The 19,716-nt window shown below is 41.8% G+C and overlaps 1 protein-coding gene across 11 annotated transcripts in view; it reads left to right on the top strand.

Moving 5' to 3' along the window:
* The window catches only part of ATXN2 (ataxin 2), a 1,121,476-nt gene that overhangs the window by 46,522 nt on the left and 1,055,238 nt on the right, over nt 1-19,716 (top strand). For all 11 annotated transcript variants that reach the window (XM_069214846.1, XM_069214840.1, XM_069214837.1 and 8 more), the window contains exon 2: nt 15,702-15,735. In XM_069214846.1, coding sequence (XP_069070947.1) covers nt 15,702-15,735 — 34 coding nt within the window. The remainder of the gene's footprint in view (nt 1-15,701; nt 15,736-19,716) is intronic.

The raw sequence follows: 19,716 nt of genomic DNA on the forward strand, positions 1-19,716 counted from the left end.
CCAGGGCCAGCTCCTGCTATCTGAGCATGAAGAAGAGACACTATTGGTGCCTCAGAAATACCGTTGAAATGTGCCACTCTCTTTCTGAGCAGACACGTTGAGAGCTTTGAACACTAGCACGCGATCAAAGACTAGTCCACTACCTGTGGTCTACTTTCCAGGTGGCTGCCATCTTGGAATTTGCTTGTAAACAGGTTGGTGAAGGATTTCAATAGTTGTTTGAGCAAACTGTTGAAGAAGTGTCTATTCAACATCCAGTGAGGATATCTTTGTGTTCTGGCTAGTTAACACTCTTCCTTGGCCTAAATTTCAAGGAACTGGTACCTGCTATTACATTCCTGACACCTAGAAAATGTTTTACCTGTAGACTTTGGTGAATTTTGTTTTCGTATAAGCAGGTATGTTTGCTCATGTGAAAATCTACTGATCAAATCCATTTTCCCTACTGCCCCCTTTCTCCCCACCCTTGAAAAAGTTTTACTTCTGCCCTTGTCAGAAGTAAATGGCCAAACATTTTCAGAGTGTAGAGAGATCAGAGAGGAGTTGGGGGATTTGTTTTAAACATGTTGGTGTGTTAGAGACTCACGGGGTATTCCATCCCTAGAACTGATACTTCAGTGTTAGTTCAGTGTACTTTCAGCCTCTGTGGCTTTGTAGAATGATGGCAAAATCAGAGTCTTGCCAGAATCCATACTCTGCTGATTTTAGGTTTAAATATGTTTTATTCAATTTCAGAAAATCAAACCACAGGGAATGTTAATCTCACCTACATCCAGTGGCCGACGAGGCATAAGAAACAAATGGGAAGGGAGATAAACTATGAAACTATGAAATGGGGGCAAGAAGAGGGAGGGAGGGAGGGGGAGGATCAACAACCAGGAACTGCTCAATAAATCTGGCTACTTTAGGATACTATAGCTTTGAGTACAGGGATGAACGATTGTGTCCAGATCACAGTCTCACCAGCTCACTCAACTTCATGTTTGGAGTGTGTGAGTCAAAGGATCTGTTAATATGATGGGCAGGATAGTTCCCTCATTCCCCGTGCTAGAAATTGAATGGAAGAACCCAAGTTTGATCAAAGTGGGGAAGCTTATGTTTCACATCCACCTATATGCTAAGCAGTTCCCAAAGCTTATACAACCGATCCGCATGTATTATCTTGTCTGTGCCCAATTTGGGCAGAAGGACCTGCTTGGCTGCACGTAGGGCTGGAGTAATGGCTCTCCCTCTTTCTTACCTTTGTGGATAAGTCAGTAAATTAAGGAGCCCTAGCAAAACATAACTGGGAACTTGGGCATGAGGGTCTCATACATCCTATTGGCATCTGCCAGAACCTCCATCCTGCATCCTTGTAGTTTAAGACAATGCAGAGAAAATGGGTCAGTGTACCCATGTGTCAGCACGTTTGCCAACAGCCATAATCTCCGTCCTGTTAGCCGTTCTAGCTAGGTTGTAGTACCAGTAATGTGTTTAATTTAAGAAGTCTCCTTCCCGGAGGCACTACAAGCTGACGTGCAAGTCCTGTGCAATATGTCAGACCATTCCTTAGGAATGAAGGGGCATTCGCACTCCAATTCACATCACTTACATGCTGGAAACTTGCTGGACACCATGGGGGTGGTCAAAAGGCATAGATGTGGGAGAGGAGACCCTTGTCAGTGTGGTGGTGAGGAGCCGCTTCTAAAAGGGGGTAATGTGCCTACTGGCATGCAGATGTATGTGGGGTTGAGTCACCCATAGTGCCAGTATTTATTGGGTAGTGTGCCATAGTTGGGCTTGATTTATGAGCAAGCCATTAGGCTGTGGTGGTTAAAAATATCCCCGCCCTCTTATAATTGGCTTTTTGTCATGGGAGGAATGTTGAGTCCTGCATGGCAGATGAGAGATGAGGTCACCCAAGATGTGGGTGGAGAGCTTTTTTGTCAACTTGACTTTGTCCCAGGTCCCCACAGTTGCCCTAACTACTGGTGTGATGTTTCTTGGGTAACCAGTGACTTTCCCTATGTGGATCTTTGCTGTTGCTTGGTCGATGAAGCACCAGTGTTTCCCAGTGCAGGCCCTAATCCATTCCACTAGATACTTTGATGACTTGCCTCATAGGACCAAGCTAAGTGGGGGATGTTTAAGCCTCTTTTTGTCACAGGGATATACACATATTTCTTTGCCATACTTGCCTTCTTGCCATCCCATATGTAATTCTCAGTCGGATGCTACAGTTCCCCAATTATACGAGGGTGCTGGAGAAGGGAGGGTTTGCATTATATAAAGTATCTTTTGTAGGAGCGTCATCTTGATTGCTGCCAACCTACTCAGCCAATAGATGGGGCGTCCCTTCCAAGATTGTAAATCAGAGCTGGAGGTTAACAGCAGTGTAATCATAGTTAGGCTCCACCGTTTTCTCCACAGTAGAGTGTATTTGAAGGTCTATGGATGAAATACCTTGCATTGTCCATGGAAAGGGGAAAAGGCATTCCAGCTGATTCCTGTCACTGTGTGGGATATAAAGATTAAGGGCCTGTGATTTCTGTATATTGTCTGTGAAACCAGATACTCTACAAAAGGCTTTAAGTTCTTGCAGGATTGGTGTGAGGGAGGTGCTAGGCTGCACAAGAGCAATCATGACATCCTCCGCTTAGAGAGCGACTTTATGTTCCTGGTGTCCCATGTGAATGCCTTTGATCAGAGGGTTCCTATGGATCCTCTCCGCTAATAGCTCAGTTTAGAGAGCAAATAGAAATAGTTATGGGGGTATCCCAGCTGCATACCCTAAGCTATGCTTAAAGGTCACATCAGTTAACCCTTACTGTGGTGGTGGGGTTTGTATAGATACACCTAATCCATGTTCGGCGACAGGCTCCTAGTTCTGCCTTAGCCAGCATGAGCTATAGCAGGGACCAGTGCACCTGATCAAAAGCCTTCATCGACATCAAACGATAATAAACGTGCGGGTATTCGGGAACGGTTTGTTTTTTATCAGTGAGGTGCAGAATTTGCTTTGTGTTATTGCTGCAACCTTTCTCGGGAATCTGGATCAACTAATCTCTGAATGTAAGGGGCTGGGCAGGCTGCAAGCATACTGGTAAAGATCTTGGTGTCTACATTGAGTAAAAAGAGAGGTCGGTTTGAGGAGCAGAGAGTGTGGTCCTTCTCGGACTTACGGATCACTGTGATAGTGGCCTCCCGCGTGTCTGTGAGTGCACATGCATTGTCTAAAGGAGTTTGAAAGGCAGGCAAGGATGGGGTCTAGTTGCACAGAAAATGTTTTGTAAAAGTCTGTAGTGTAGCTGTGATGTCCAAGCGCTTTGACCAGTTGAAGCTTTGCGATGACTTCAAGTACCTCATTCTCGAATGTAGTTATGCTGCTGAAGTGTGCCCTCCACTAGTATGCTACATAGGTGCTTGAGCGAGATAGGGCTACAGTGTCCACATTATTGAGGCGTTCCACTGAGAATAATGCAGTAAAAAAGTGCTCAAATTCGCAGGCCAGATGTGCACCTTGATAAGTATATTTGCTGTGTGGTCCCTGAATCTCAGCTATTCTCTGTTTTTGTGCCTGGACCCTCAACGAGTGGGCGAGGAGACACCCTGCCTTATTGCCCTCTGCTTCATGCATTCTGCCTTGTCCATGTTGAGGGCTTTGAGTTGCTTCTTAGCTAGCATGAGTTGTCCCCTCACTTTATGGGAGTCGGATAGCTTGTTGGCTGCCTCCAGCACTATTTCCCCGGCTTTCTAAACTGGCCCACTTCTCTTTTCTGTCCTTATTAAGTTTGGCAGCAATGGCTAATAAATATTAGGCATCCCAAGGCTGAAATGGGGCTGTCTTGTGTTTCATTTGTGCTGAGAAAGGTGCTAATGGCGTCCCTGGTTTCCTGTAATGTCAATTTGTAGGTAATGTATGGGTAAGGTGCCACGGGAAAGGAGGCAACCTTGTCTTGGAGATGTTCTGTGTAATTGAAATGGGGGGAGTAGGCAGAAGGGCCAACTTTGCCTGTGTCCATGTGAGTGGTGGTTGCTGTGAAGCTGGGAGATGTCAGAAAATAATCTATCCTGGCATACATTTGATAGGCTGCTGGAAAATAGGTGTAATATTTCACAGCGAGGTGCGGACCTGGCACACACTCAAGAGTCTCTTTTCCACTAGCCAGTGAAGGCCTGCCGACGTGAAAGCCTCTGTCTGCCCTGTGCTTTGTGCTGACCAGTCTAAGAACATGTCGGATACTAGGTTGAAGTCCCTTCCATTGAGCATGTCTACGTCAGGGGTAGCAGCACCCATCCTATGGCATCCAGCATGAAGTCTTCTTGGTGATTGTTTGGGACATAAATGTTAGCAAGTGTTAAATGTGTGCGCCTTCACTAGAAGTCAGCGTGAGGAGTCTGCCTGACAACGCTACCTGTGCCTGGAGAAACTGACCCTGGAAGTGGGTAGCCATTGGGATAGCCACCCCTGCATTTTTCCCTGGTCCAGAAGAAAAGTACTGTTGGTAGAATCAATGAGGTTGTATGCAATTCCAGTCAACTTTAAGCAGGTCAGTTTCTTGTGTAAGACAGGTATCGCAGTGGGAGTCTCGAAAGCATAGATAGAAGTGCTAATTGCTTTACTTGGGCGTAAAGTCCTCAGATGTTCAGGTTTAGTATTTTAATGATGTGCTGACGTGAGCAGTCGTGCCAGTAATGAGAGCGAGAGTCAGCTGGCATTTGCTCTCCGCTGACAGGTAAGACTGTCTATTACAGTATAGTGGAGGATATCCAGCTGATGAGTAATCACGCAAGGGTTAGGAGAACAGTAATATAACAGTGAAACTCAATCCCTTCCCTCTCAGGAGCATGATGTAGTAGGTGTTTGTGTTGTAAGGTAGTTTGTGTATTAGCTCTGTTTATTAATTGCTAGTAGTGTAATGTTACCTTTTTATAGTGTAGGTCCATTTAGTAGTTATATTATTTTAGTAATTAATAGTTATAAAGCAGTATTATGTATTAGTACATTATAAGGCTGAGAGTGGTATATCCCTCCTCCCCGTGGAAAGTTGGTACATGGAACATTCGGGTTGGGATGGGAGTCTGCGATAGAATGTTGGGTGAGGGAGAATGAGAAGGAGCTGAGGAGCTGGAGGAGAGGGGATCAAGAAAACTGTATGAAGGCTGAACAGTGGAGATGAAATAAAGTCTGGAGTTAAAAGATAAGTACTGCGCGTGGTGGACTTTATAATACTGGCGACGAGGATGTGCGAAAGGGGGCACCATCATCTCCACCCCTTTTGATGTACCTATTCATGCCTTCAGTACTATTTAGTGGACTTTAGTCCTACAGTCGTAACCAATTGTCATTTGTTTTTCAAGTTGGTGATTATAACTCATAATTTTGATGAAAGGATATATCTCCTCAGTATTGCCTCTATTCAACTGTACTCGCAAGTTATCTTATCAGGCACTCATGCAAATTCTTTTCCCTCCTGGGGCATTTGGCACTGTGACAATCATGTCCACTTTTGCCTGTTCTGCTCTGCAGCATTTCTCTGAATTTTAGCCTCAGTGTGCACACGTAGTTCTTGTCATATTTAACATCCAATGTTGCTCCATTCGACGAAACGGATTCTTTATTACCTGTTTTCAACTTGCGCTGGCCATAATAGGGAGAGTGAACGGAACGGTTTTCGTTTCTGCGGCCTGTCCATTTGCTACGCGCTGACAGGCACAGCACAACGGACGTTGGTTTTACTTTCAACACGCCGACAGACACGGCGTTCTGTCAGCGGCCTGTCAATTTGTTATGCGCTGACAGGCACAGCACAACGGACGTTGGATTTTACTGTCAACACGCCGACAGACACGGCGTTCTGTCAGCGGCCTGTCAAATTGTTACGCGCTGACAGGCACAGCATAACGGACATCGAATTTTACTTTAAACACGCCGATAGACACGGCGTTCTGTTTCGGGAGCGAGCGGAATGTCTTCATTCTGGTAAGCCTGTCAGACTATTACGCGCTGACAGGCACAGCATAATAAATAATCCGGTAGGCATCTGATTTATTCTCTACATGCTGGTAAGCACGACGTTCCATCTCGAGGAACACGTAAACGAGAGCGGAACGTTTCGATTTTTGGAGGCCTGTCAGACTATTACGCGCTGACAGGCACAGCACAATAAATTTTCCTGTGGGCATCTAAGTTTATTTTAAACTCGCTGAAGTATTAATTACAACAGGAATGTAAGCATATCAACAGGAATCTGTCCTACCTGTTCCTAGTTCACTTATGCTGCAGTATAAAATTCATAGTGCATGTTGGGATTGATTTACTACTAAGGTCGTTCCTCTAATATAAAAAATAGGAGGAATAATAATTGCCCAGTTGTACGATAATCAATGTAAATTGGATTTGTTCTTAGTATTTCACTCTTTTGATTATATTGTTAATTTGTGTTTTGTGTGTTTCACATACTTTATTTACTGAGTGTAATGATGGCTGCGGCGGGGATGTCCCAACCAATTCCCTTCTTGAATGATATGGGGGAACCCAACATTCCGTGGAAGGATTGGTTCAAAATTTTCGAATCCTATCTCATAGCCATTGGAGGGGACAAATTTAATCCTATAAGGAAGCAACACATTTTGCTTCATAATTTAGGGACTCATGAAAGGAAAATGTATGATTCTCTTCCAGATCCTAATAATGCTGATGGTTTGGCTCAGGATGAATATGTAACCACATGTTTGAAACTAGAGAAACAATTTGGAGACCGTGTTAATGTTGTCCTAGAACGACACAAGTTTTTCTCTCGATGTCAAGGCAAGCAAGACAGTGTCACCAACTATATCGCTGCTCTTAGAGGACTGTGTACGCTATGTGATTTCGGGGAACTCAATGACTCTCTCATTAGAGACCAGTTGGTCCGGTGTACCAATAATGCTAAAATTCAGGAAAAGCTTCTGCAGAGACAACCGGACCTACAGGAGGCCATTGAGATTGCGAAATCTATAGAGCACACTGAAATCTGCCTGCAGGAAATTAGACACACACCTGTTGAGGAACATATAAATGAAATCTCAAGTGATCCCAAAGAAGACAAGATACTGAAGATCAGAAGTAAAGACAAACCACCCCACTGCACGGTAACAATAAACCTAACTTTACTTGTTTCCGTTGTGGTAGTAGTAACCACTTGGCTAATTCCACTCCGTGCCAAGCCAGATCTGCAGTGTGCAGACGATGTAATAAAAGGGGCCACTTTGCAAGAGTATGTAAGGACACATCTAGGCTGGTGGATTATAAGAAGCCGGAAGAGACTTCCCAGTTAATCAAGAAGATTGTATTACAAGTAAATTCAGATAATAGTAACTCCAGTCGTTATCCGGAGTGTACCATAACCATTAATAACAGGGCGATTAGGGTATATGCTGATTCATGCTCCCCTTTTACTATTATCAATTCTCATGACCTTAAGGAGATTGAAAAGGAAAGTGGTATTGATTTATCTCTAGCTGACACCTGTCCCAAAGGGTATAATAGGGATCCCATTTATCTAAAGGGAATGTTCACAGGTATCATTTCTTTCAAAGGACGTTCCACCGTAGGTAAAATATATGTGGTGGAAGATGGTTCCAGTTTGCTGGGGTGGCAACACCAAAAAGAACTGGGAATAAAACTTGATCCTAATAATCCGGACCAAGTGATTTGTGTTGAGAGCCTTAATGGTGGTGAACCTTTTATACGTGAATTCCCAGAAATTTTCTCTGATAAATTAGGGCTGTTGAAGAATTTCCAACATAAAATCAAGATTAAGCCTAAAGCTAAACCGGTTGCCCACAAGACAAGACCGATTCCACACCTACTAAAAAGTGCAGTAAAAGAAGAATTAAACAGGTTGGAAAATTTAGGGATTATACAACCGGTGGATTGTTCAGAATGGTTGGCTCCCATCGTGGTTGCAAAAAAAAGTAACGGTAAAAATATCAGGCTATGTGTTGACTTGAGGGATTTGAACAGGAACATTTGGGTGGAAAGATACCCCCTACCTAGAATCCATGAAGTTCTTAGTACGATGGGCAAAGCAGCATATTTTTCAGTTCTGGACCTTTCAAATGCATACCATCAAATTGAATTACATCCTGATTCTAAATGGCTTACAGCGTTTACCACCCCTTTTGGCTCTTTCATGTTCAATAGGATGCCCTTCGGGCTCGCATCAGCAGCTGCTGTTTTTCAGAAAGTCATGCAAAATATCCTGGGCAACTTACCTAACACCATATGTTTCCAGGACGATGTACTAGTCTATGGGGTCACGGAAGAAGAGCATAACGAGATGTTAAGAGTTGTGCTCCGGAAATTGAAGACGGCGGGGCTCACACTAAGAAGTGAAAAATGTCAATTGGGAGTGGGTTCAGTAGAGTATTTAGGTCATATAATCTCCAAAGACGGATTCAAACCAAAATTCTCCCTAGTGGATGCGGTGAAAAAAGCTGATCCCCCAAAAAACAAGGATGAGTTACGATCGTTCCTGGGGTTGGCGGAATTCATGTCCAAATATGTTAAAAAATGTTCATCCATTTCGCATAAACTCAGAGAGTTATTAAAAAATCATATACCATTTATCTGGACTGAGGACCATGACAGTGCTTTCGAGCAAATCAAATTAGCCATAGTAGAAGCTCCTCATTTGAGCAATTTTGATCATAACAGGAAGACAATTCTCACGACCGACGCCAGCAAACTAGGATTGGGCGCCACTCTATCTCAAATGGTAGATGGGGAAGAAAGAATAATAGCTTTTGCATCCAAGGCCGTAAGCAATGCTGAATCCTACTACTCGGTTATCGAAAGAGAGGCCTTGGCGGCCTTCTGGGCCATAAAACATTTTACGTTTTTTCTTTGGGGTTCCCAATTTGTCTTGAGAACCGATCATAAACCCCTGGTATATGTGTTCTCCACCAAAGGATTCAGCAACAGCACCCCAAGAATAGCCAGGTGGATCTTAGGGCTCGAAAATGTTTGCTTCAATGTAGAGTACATTCCCGGTAATAAGAATTCTACTGCTGATTTCCTTTCTAGATCTCCTATGAACATTAAAGAGGAGGTGGAAATTAACGAATCTCCAATACTTTTAGAGAATCTACCTACCATTAGTAACAGCGAATGGGAGTTAGCATATAAACAAGATGACGCATTATCTTTATTAAAGGAAAGAGCTAGAGAAGGGTGGCCATTAATGAGAAAAGACTTGGAAGAAACCATTAAGGATTTTTGGGAAGTGAGGTTGGAAATAAATGAAAAGAATAACTTTATTCTCAGAAATGATAAAATTATACCTCCACAGAGTCTTAGATTAAAAATAATCAAACTTGCCCACGAGGGCCATTTAGGTCGCAGTCTCGCCAGAGTCAGGGAGTGCTTTTGGTTCCCCAATATGGATTCCTTGATAGAAAATGAAATTAAAAGGTGTTCTGTCTGTTCTGCGAGTGACAAATCTAAACTGGTCCGCAAAACGCCTATCTCTCTGATTCAAGTCCCCAATAAACCATGGATAAAGTTAGCTTTTGACATCATTGGGCCACTTAATTATTCAGGTCTCCAAAAAAGATTTGCCTTAGTCCTTATTGATTACCATTCCCATTGGATATCCGCAAGATTTGTAAACCAAATCACTACAAATTCTGTCATTACCTTCCTTAAGGACATCTTTGCTGTGGAAGGTATTCCTGAAATGCTGGTTACAGACAACGGGGTGCAACTTACATCCTTAATGATGAAACAATTTCTGGACTCAGTGGGCATTAAACATCTCACTACTGCCTTATATTGCCCTAGGGCAAATGGCCTGGCTGAACGTACCAATCGAATGATTAAAGAATGCATCCAGTTGGCCTCCATTAACCACGTAAATGTAGAGGATGCTGTCAGGGAGATGCTGTGGGCTTACCACACTACTCCAAATTCTATTACAAAGATTTCCCCTTTTATTGCGTTACGTGGCAGAACACCCTGCACCAAATTCTTCCCATCGTGGCTGGGTGGTGGTAACAAAAACGAAAAGGTAGTGTCGTACAGTAGTACAAAAGTAAGGATGCATCAGGACAAGTATAAACAAAGATATGACATGAAGCACGGAACTAAAATGCAAAATTGGAAGGTGGGAGATCAAGTATTAGTATGTAGACCGTTAGGTCAGGCAAGATCGTATATGAAAGACTCTAAATTTGCAGGTCCCTTTTACATAACCAAAATAAAGAGAAATGTTGTTGTTTTAAATAATGGTCAGTGCTGGATTATGGATAGAATTGTTAAATTCTATAATTATAACTAGTGGCCACTCTTATTAGAGTCCCACGGTGGGTAGACAGCATTCTGCACCTTCTAACTGTTTCCTAGTTCACTTCTAGGGGACAAAGATTTACTTTGATTTTATTTTTTTTCCTCTCTCCCTTTTCTTTCTCTCTGTTTATTTAACTTTTTCAATGTACCTAACTTTCTTTAATTTTTATTGTGGGGAAGATGTGTTGTAAGGTAGTTTGTGTATTAGCTCTGTTTATTAATTGCTAGTAGTGTAATGTTACCTTTTATAGTGTAGGTCCATTTAGTAGTTATATTATTTTAGTAATTAATAGTTATAAAGCAGTATTATGTATTAGTACATTATAAGGCTGAGAGTGGTATATCCCTCCTCCCCGTGGAAAGTTGGTACATGGAACATTCGGGTTGGGATGGGAGTCTGCGATAGAATGTTGGGTGAGGGAGAATGAGAAGGAGCTGGAGGAGAGGGGATCAAGAAAACTGTAAGAAGGCTGAACAGTGGAGATGAAATAAAGTCTGGAGTTAAAAGATAAGTACTGCGCGTGGTGGACTTTATAATAGTTTGGAACTCATGTCACTGGCGGGCTAATGCTTCCTCACTACGTAGGGGAAGAAGTCAGAGCTCTGCCGTTGTGCCAAATAATCAGTGGTGTAAAGGCTGAGGCATCTAGGTCCTCGGATGCTAATTTGGAGGGTATGCGGGTGACTCGGACAGAGAGCCAAAGAGGTTGTGAACAGCGCAAAAGTTTTCTCTGCTGGTAAGGCACGGTCTCCTGGCTGTTAGTTTAAGTGACTTCTTGGTCTGATGAAGCTGGGTCCTTCTTTCTTCGCAGCTCTGTGGCCATGGGCTTACTTGTCTTCCTCTTCACTGATTGGTGAGTGCGCCCCCGGGTAACCAGATGCGCTTGGTGGGCCCTACGTCTGAGGTGAGGGCGCCATCTCCTGTAGGGCTTCTGGGCCCGTTACTTATCAGGCTTTGTCCATGGTGTAACCCATATGTGTCTCATTGCTCCAGGCGAAGATAAGCCAAAAGGGGCTTTCCCATTTGTCCCTGATTCCCCTTCGCTCTTACAAATGTGGTGATCGTTCTGAGCACCTGGGGACATTGCAGCATCATAACAGACAGATCCTGGAACAGCCTCACGTTTGTTCCTTCAAATGTGATCGAGCTCTGATCCCTCACTGCTGACATGACAGCTTCTTTATGGCGATAGTGATACACGCAGATCAGGATTTCTTGAAGCGCTCCAGTAGGCTTGGTTGGGTGGCCTACCCTTTGTGTGCAGTCTAAGATGTCTTTCTTTGTTAGTTCTGGCATAATATGGTGGAAAAGACGGATTACGTAGTTCTCGAAGTTTCCCAAGTTTGGCTGGAGAGCAACTGATTTAGTTGTGATGTTGGATCGATGCAACTTGTTGTCTAGGTCTTCCAGATGATATTGCAGTTCCTAATTTTTGTTTCGCATTTCCAGTAGCTCTCAACAGTGATCTTCAAGCTCCTCTTCTCTCGTGTTGATATCTTGTTCCAGGGTGGCCACTCTTTGACCCAAATCCCCCAGGCCTCTCTTGATGTCTTTAATGTCTGCCATCACTCCTTGCTAATGGGCAGCTATATTGTTTCCTAATGCAATTAAGAAAGTTTCTATGAAGGTGCGGGTGATCGGGGCCTCTTCCTTTTGGGCATCCTCATCTGTCCTGTTACGGAGAGTATTCATAATGAGGGAAGTATCTTGTGCTTGCTCTGGTTTCTTGTTTGAGAGCTTACTAAGCATGTCTTTTAGCCATAGGTGCCTGTTTTAGCCATAGGTGCTGAGTCTGCACCACGCGGGGTGCGTCATCAGAGGGTTGGGGAGGGGATGTAGTTCACCCGCACTGGTGAGCCCTTGCCTTTTCCCCCTGCGGCGGCCGGATCCCTCCTTGCTGCAGGTGGTCCACAGCAGGTCCTCAGGGAAGAAGGTGATGGGGAGGGAGGCCATTGCCTAGTCCCCCAGAATGTAGATATCCTCACTGCCTCTTTTATTCTCTCAGTGTTTTTTCATGCATAATCCTGCCACCCCCCCCACCTCCCACATTTTCTGTTAGAGCCCACAGCACAGTCTTCACCTTAGTCCTTAGATTTGGAACCGGTCCCCTCCAGACCCCTTCTGTGTCTGCAGATGTTGCAGACCATGGTGGCCTACTCTGCACCTCCCATGCCATGTTGGTGAGGGGCACAAAGTGTGCGGTGCCCTCTGGAGTGGGGGCTTCCTCCAGAGCGTGCCTCTCCGAGTGGTGGCCCAACCACCCATGCAGCTGAGCCGCAGGTTGTCTCTTCGGGGATATCAGCGTGGGTGTTTATTAGTGTCTGCCAACTTGGGTGCACTCTGTACCCCTCAGCGCCGGGGCCCGATTCACTGTCCGCGCCTTTTGCCGCCTGGGGCTAAGTCCAACCTCTTCTATGCACTTGAGGCATCTTTTGTCTCCATGTGTTTCTTTTGGCCGGGGGAACCACTGAACTCACCTGTGTTCTAGGTTCTGTGGCGATTTGCAACTATATGGGTGTGATCTTGGAAATGCCCCCTCGATAGCTGATTTTTATGGTTTAGCATTTGCACAAGCACTATTTAACACTGGGTCTAATATGTGTCCCATGTGTCTTGCTGCTTCCAGTTATGTTATAAGCCATTTGACTGTCAAAATATTTAAACTTCACCTGCAAAATATTCAAACTTCACCTGCCTGAATCCTTTCCTTGGTAGCTGTTAAATTGGGGTTCAACTTTCAGTTAAAATAATCTGGAGAACAGAGGGGCTAGGAAGCCGGTCATGGGGTAGTGACACTAGATTCTAATGTATGAGGAACTTCCAGAGTGGCTTGTGACTGCCATGTAAGACTCCATGATACCTTGTAAACTCTGAAAACCCAATTTGGATCCCTGTTAGTAATATTGCCTGATCAGATATGGTACAGCAATTGCTCCTAATGCGGTCTGCAGTGCTAGGCTGTTTATGTGCTGCTTAGCTGGAACATAATGTTGTATGAGAATGTGATCAAGATAGTTACTCTAAGTGTAATGGAACAAAAATGTTTAGTTTGCGTTGTAAACACTTTCTGCTCTGTTATCAACAGGTGGTGATAACATATTGACTCAACCCAAGTAATGCCAATATCATTAAATAACATTTATTTTGGGGTTTTAGACACAGACTTCAACTGCAGAGTTTATATTGCTATAAAACAAATCAGCACCAAAGTAAAAGCAACAAATAATTATAAAAATATATCTAAAATGTACTTAAATTATAATAAACGTTGACTAAGGAAAATATAAACATTTATGGCGCTGTAGGGATTGTCCTATCTCTTTGTATCAAAGCGTTACGGACAGTTACTCCAAGAACGTGAGTTGGAAACGATTACATTAATCATACCCTGCAAGATGATTTTGCATTGATGACACTTCGACACTTCTTAGGAAGATCCTTTCCAAAGACCTTCATTTAATTTTATAAGACTTGCCCTGAAATTAATCCTGGATCTTCTCTGGTCAAGTAATAACTTGTCTCTTGAGTGTATTGCATATAGCTTACTAAAGTCATGCTTGTCAAATAGTTTGTTTCTCATAATACTCAAGATAAGATTCTTCTCATAACGTTTTTGTTGCAAAGTGGTTTTTATCATGTCTTCGATTTTGCTTTCGTTTTCAATGGCTAAAAATTCCAAAAACTCTGTTTTCTCTGTATCCCTGAATAATAATCAAAATGTACTATCATTACTATTGCTCAGCTACAGCTCTGTAAGTTCTCTAGTTTTCCTTTAGTTGAAGTTACACTGTGAGAACCAAAGGCTGATTACGGAGTGTATCTTTTCTGTAATGCACCAGTCAACCCTAAATAATTGGAAGTGCTGCCAGTGGGAGACTTTGACTCATTGTAAAAAGGTGTTCTCACGTCACCACTTCCTCTTTTGTCAGAAGATGTAAACGGCGTAACAGAAGGCATTATACTCCCTTTAACAACTAGGGTAGTTTTCCTTGCATGCAGACTTCAGGGAATCAACACACTTGCAACAATTATTTGCAAAAAATGTTTTCAGGCCAATTGCAGAACTAAGCTCTCTTTCTCATTTACTGCATAGCTGTTCCACAAGAAAGTTGAGCCGACCATGACCATGGGATATGCCTATTCTGTGACATTTTTCAAAGATCTTCCATTGTTTTGACAAGTAAAGTGAAGATTATTTTTCCTTGTGGCAATCACCATGATTTTAGTTTTGCTAATATTGATTTTCAGTCCATGATTTTTCGAAAAATGTATTTTCATAATCTTAGTTTGGAGACCTATGGGGTTCTGATATATTAAAATGAAATTCATCTGCGCACATAAGCATATTAAAGAGGCAATTTTCCAAGTGCAGTAGTTAGATTCTTGGACCATACAGCTGGCCTTATAAGTGTGCTATAATAAATGAAGAAAATAAATGTCACATAGCCAAAGAATATAGTTGGTTTGGGTAATGTATAACTTTGGGGGTATTAAGAAAACAAGGCACAACTGCATATGTCTGAAGGCTGCACACCTGGGGCCATTTTGACAGTTTGCTAAATGTAAAGTCTGGCTGAAGACTCTAATCAGCACTCCACCACCTTTGAGCAGCATGTATTTAGTCCACCTGGGGGTGGAGGGTTCTAGTACGGGCCACATGAGAGCAGGCCAGAGCCCTCTGTTCAATACTTGTTGCACATGGCCAGGGCCATGTGCAGTGACTTTAGAGCATTAGGGGCTTGGGTTCAGGGCCTAGCCTAAGATTAACACTGCTTCACAGGGTTCCATAATTATGTGGATTATGTCCTTATGGAGCCGTATGCACACAGTCTGCATCATGGTAATCCTTGTTCATACACTGTTATAGATGTCATTGCTGGTGTACGTGGAGATGCTGTTGGTGTCAGTGATATATTTGTGGTAATTTGAAATGTCATTAGGTTGAGAATTCATTAACCATGTGTGCTAGTGGGCATGAGTTGAAGTTTGCATGATTTACAGTAACTGGCGAACATACTGTCACTATAGACATTGCATTGTAACCAAAATGTAACTTTAACTGTAGTTATTTTCATCTAAGCCACCTATTGGATATTTTCTTCTAGAATGATGCATTTCTTCATTGACGAAGCTAAGTACATAGTACACATGCTGTAGTAGTAGCTGGGCTTATTGAAAGAGATAGCACTATACTTCCTACTTATTGTTGTTTTGTAAAACATGCATTATTGATACCACAAGTGTGTTGTCAGTGTTCTGCTAATAAGCATTTTTCTATTTTGTTAATTTGTGAGCTCTTCAACAGGTCTAAAAAGAAATGTATTGTGTAAATGTGAGCTTGATTGATGATATACTGAAATATTACAGTAACTATTTCTTTTGTCATTTCAGAGGTCGTAACAGTGGGAAAGGGCCACCACAGTCAGTAAGTTCTTTGTCTCAAATTGCATTTCATTTGTGTACTCTTTATTCTGCAGTAAATGCAATTGTTCGTTAGTTACATGCCCATTTAGGATGTTACTATAGATGTCTGTTCTCATTTTGTTAAACTTGAGATTTAATGACTCATTCACTGCAATGCTGCAGTGATGGAAAGTGAGGTTGCTGAGATGGCCGATAATTAGGATCAGTTGAATCATTTCCCCTATTTGTGTTTTATATATTTGACATGGAATGTCTTGCCAGCTAGATCTCCAATGACAGTGGGTAGTTGAGCGTGTCTTCAGTGTATTGAGATAATCATGGAATGGATTTCAGCCACAGGTGGAATTGCTGATAGGTTATTGTTAGGTTGCATGATAAGAAGGTAGTTAAGTGTGGAAGTTTGAAAGGTCCTGCTTCTACCCCGGTCAAACAGTGTTGCTACCATTTCTTGGTGTTGTGTGGTGTAGTGATAGAGCGATTGAAAGACATGAAAGCCAGTCCTGGTGACGACATCTGTTTGTCACTTTAATGAGGAAACAGATATTGTATACATTGTAGGCTCAGCTGTTTGAGTAAGACCGCAGCCCATGTTGAGCTATGCTAAGCGATTCTAGCTCAAAAAGGAGAGGTTTAGTCTGAGCAGTGTAGAGGTTATCATTTAGGAGAGGTGGGAACAGAATCATCGTGGAGATATGTAGTAGGTAGACAGCTTGTATGTACAGTACCTAGTTCTCCACTTTTCTTAAAAGGACCACATTTGATTTTCATAACCGTGCGTCTAGCTACATGTTGGATTGGTTCAGCGTTATTGCTTAGCCAGGTTTCTCTGACCTAAACAGATCAGGACAGGTGTCTGATGTCATTTCATAGACATTCATGCTGATGCCTGTAATTGTGAACGATCCATCTGTTATGCTGGTTTGTAAGATGAAGTTTCCAGCAGTGGACAAGGTATATATTCGTGAGTTGTTACTTAGGGCATTGTATTTATTTTAAACGTTTATTTGTATTTATGCATAAATACTTTGAGCCAATTTCATCGGTATTGATCAGTATTATTTTTATTCTGCGAGACAATGAAGGTGCAACTGATGGAGTTCAACATTTTATGTATATTTATCAATACAATAATCACAATTGGGTGTTAGAACCATTATCATCCAGATTTAATCTAAGGAGAGTGGTGGCAGGGTTACAACACTTGCCTGTGGCCATGCTGGCACAGTGCCGACAGTGAGTGTCTAAAAGAAACTGTGAAATCTGTGCATACAAACCTAATAGAAAGGAAATTGCACACACGTTTTGTAAGATTGTTATGATTTTTTATTTTTTTGTAGCTATCTGTAATATGATATAGCTATCCTGTGACTATGCCAAAATATGCCTGACCATTGTCAGTACCACACATCCACACTCACTTATTTACATATATAAACCATTTATATGCACCAACCCTATTTGTATGACCAATCCCAGTGACCTTATTCTGATTTACACCCTCCACTCCTCCCCTACACGATCACATTCCGCTGAACAATCACACCTCGAGGTCATCCATGGTCCTTCTACGATATAGTATGCATCAGACATTGCATATACCATGGATCACATACCATGGATCACATAATCTTTTTTCACTGTTGTGACCTCTTGACCTATTTAGTGCCATGCTGTGAGGTACAGTGAGGTGACAGATTATGGCAGCATCCTTAATAAATCATACCAGTGATAATACCTTCTCTAAATATACCAAGGCTTATGTTAAGCCAAGGTTTGGATTCAAGCCAGGCTCCGATTATACTGCCTTTAAGATTATACAGGATTCTGAGCATACCAGCACTCTTTATATCAGGCATGTGAATATTCATAGGTTCAGCATATGCAGCTCATTTGTTAGGCCAGCTTTCTAATCATTTAATGGGTCCAAATATGCCAGCTTTTCATAATACTACAATTCTGATTATAGCCAAAATCACAATATATTATTGTTTCAATTGTACCGTTGCTATCTCTTTTACTTTACTTATAGTTTTTTGGAGTAGTTTGTGAATTGCTCTGCAAATCTACTTTTAAGCATTCACTTGATTTCACAGAATGTTACTATAAATAAATCCAGATTATATTTGTGGTCCAGTCATAGTTTCCAATTGACAATTAAGGAGATCTTTCACAGCCCGATTCTCTCTACTTAACCACATTCTGTAATTAGTGGACTAATGACTACATCACTTCCTGTGGGTGTCATTATTGTGAGTGTATATGTAGAGTTATATTGAAAGCTGGACTTTCACACTTTAGTACTGGATGAACTATGCGTTTTTGAGAGTCAAAATGTTATGAGCTAGATTCTCAAAGCCATTTAGGTGTGCAAATCTGAAATCCACACACTACAGTTGATATTGATTCTTTTGGATGATTTTCAAAGCTTAAAGATTTTCTTGAGAGGAAATCAACACACAGGGGCAGGTGGGAAGTTGTAGTTTCAGGGCAAGAATGCTGTGTAAGTTTGTACACATTCACAAAGTTGAGTTTGTAAGGGTATTCGCTAAGTTCTCTTCAGCAACTTCCTGCTATGTAAAAGGTAATTTAAATTTCTTCTGACAAGGACAGAAGAACAATTTTTTTCTGCAGGCTAGAAAGGAAATCTGCCTATTTAAAAAAGAAAAAAAAAATTTAACAAGTAATTTTGCACTTGTCAGATTTTCACATGAGCAGATATACATACACATTTACTTCTGAAAAATTGAATTCACAAATGTTTGCCAGGACTATGCCTGGAAACCTGTAATTTGTGCATATTTCAGGATTTACTGCTGTAAAATCCCAACAATTGGAAATCTGCACCCTTACAATAGACTAGCTGGTGCCTTTATTGAAATTGCTTTAAGATTGAGGTGCTAATTTATAATTGTTTTATTGTACTGCCCATAAGAGTTTTATGCTGGTTCCATAATATTATATTTTTAAATATTCAGAGGCCTTATGTTAGATCAAATGATGCTTAACGCATAGCATATGAAGTTTCCCTTCAAAGTTGAGCAAAACTATGGCGTCTGTCTACAAAGTTAATATTTTTTTAATTTCAATCTGAGAATATCTTTAGGAACATTTGATTATGAAAGTAAACGATTAGCACAATAGTTAATCAAAACTGTTTGAAACCACAATTTCTTTCAAGTTGCAAATATTTTAGGTACTTTATTGAATGCAAACCATAACTAATCTTGTTTCCATTCTTCGTGTATTTACACACTACCCTGGAGCATTCTGTAAGCATTATAAAGCGCCACCAATATATTTTGCATACTTGTGTAAACGTTTTTATGTTGTAACCCAATCAGTAAAGCAAGCTGGACTTATAGCACACTGTATTTCTAGTGAGTTCTATCTTTAACCCTACTGATCCCTCTACCCTAAAACACCTTATATCCATTAACTCTATCCATCCCTAAACCTTCAAAACACCTTACCATTACACATCCCTGAACCCTAAAGAGTGCATACCACCCCATTTAACTGACAAAACTTAAGCAAATGAATGTGAATATGTATTTAAGTATCAATATTAAACAGATAGATCAAGATAACATATCACTTAAAACCCTTAAAAAAAACTACATAACTGCAATGTAAACACTCTCATGTACTTCCCCTACGGTATACAGACTGTGCTGTAATAGCTGCACACCTGTGGTGTTTACCACCGTGCAAAAAACACAGTGGCCTCACACACTGAACATCACACAACACCTGCCCCTCCCACCAAAATATGTCCACATCAGTTGGCTTTTTGATCACGTTTTAGTCATTCCAGCCATACCCGTCACTCCCCTATCCCACTTGATTGGACAGAGCCTCTCTTAGGTCTGCGCCTCCCCCCTGACCGCACAAAAACACATAGGGCCCCTGTCCCTTCCTTAGTCCCCAAAAAACAATTGGCCTCCCCGCCTTAGCTAACCCAGCCCAACAAATAAAATTTCTA

Source organism: Pleurodeles waltl, chromosome 11 (genome assembly GCF_031143425.1).
Source record: "Pleurodeles waltl isolate 20211129_DDA chromosome 11, aPleWal1.hap1.20221129, whole genome shotgun sequence".
NCBI classification, from domain to species: domain Eukaryota; kingdom Metazoa; phylum Chordata; class Amphibia; order Caudata; family Salamandridae; genus Pleurodeles; species Pleurodeles waltl.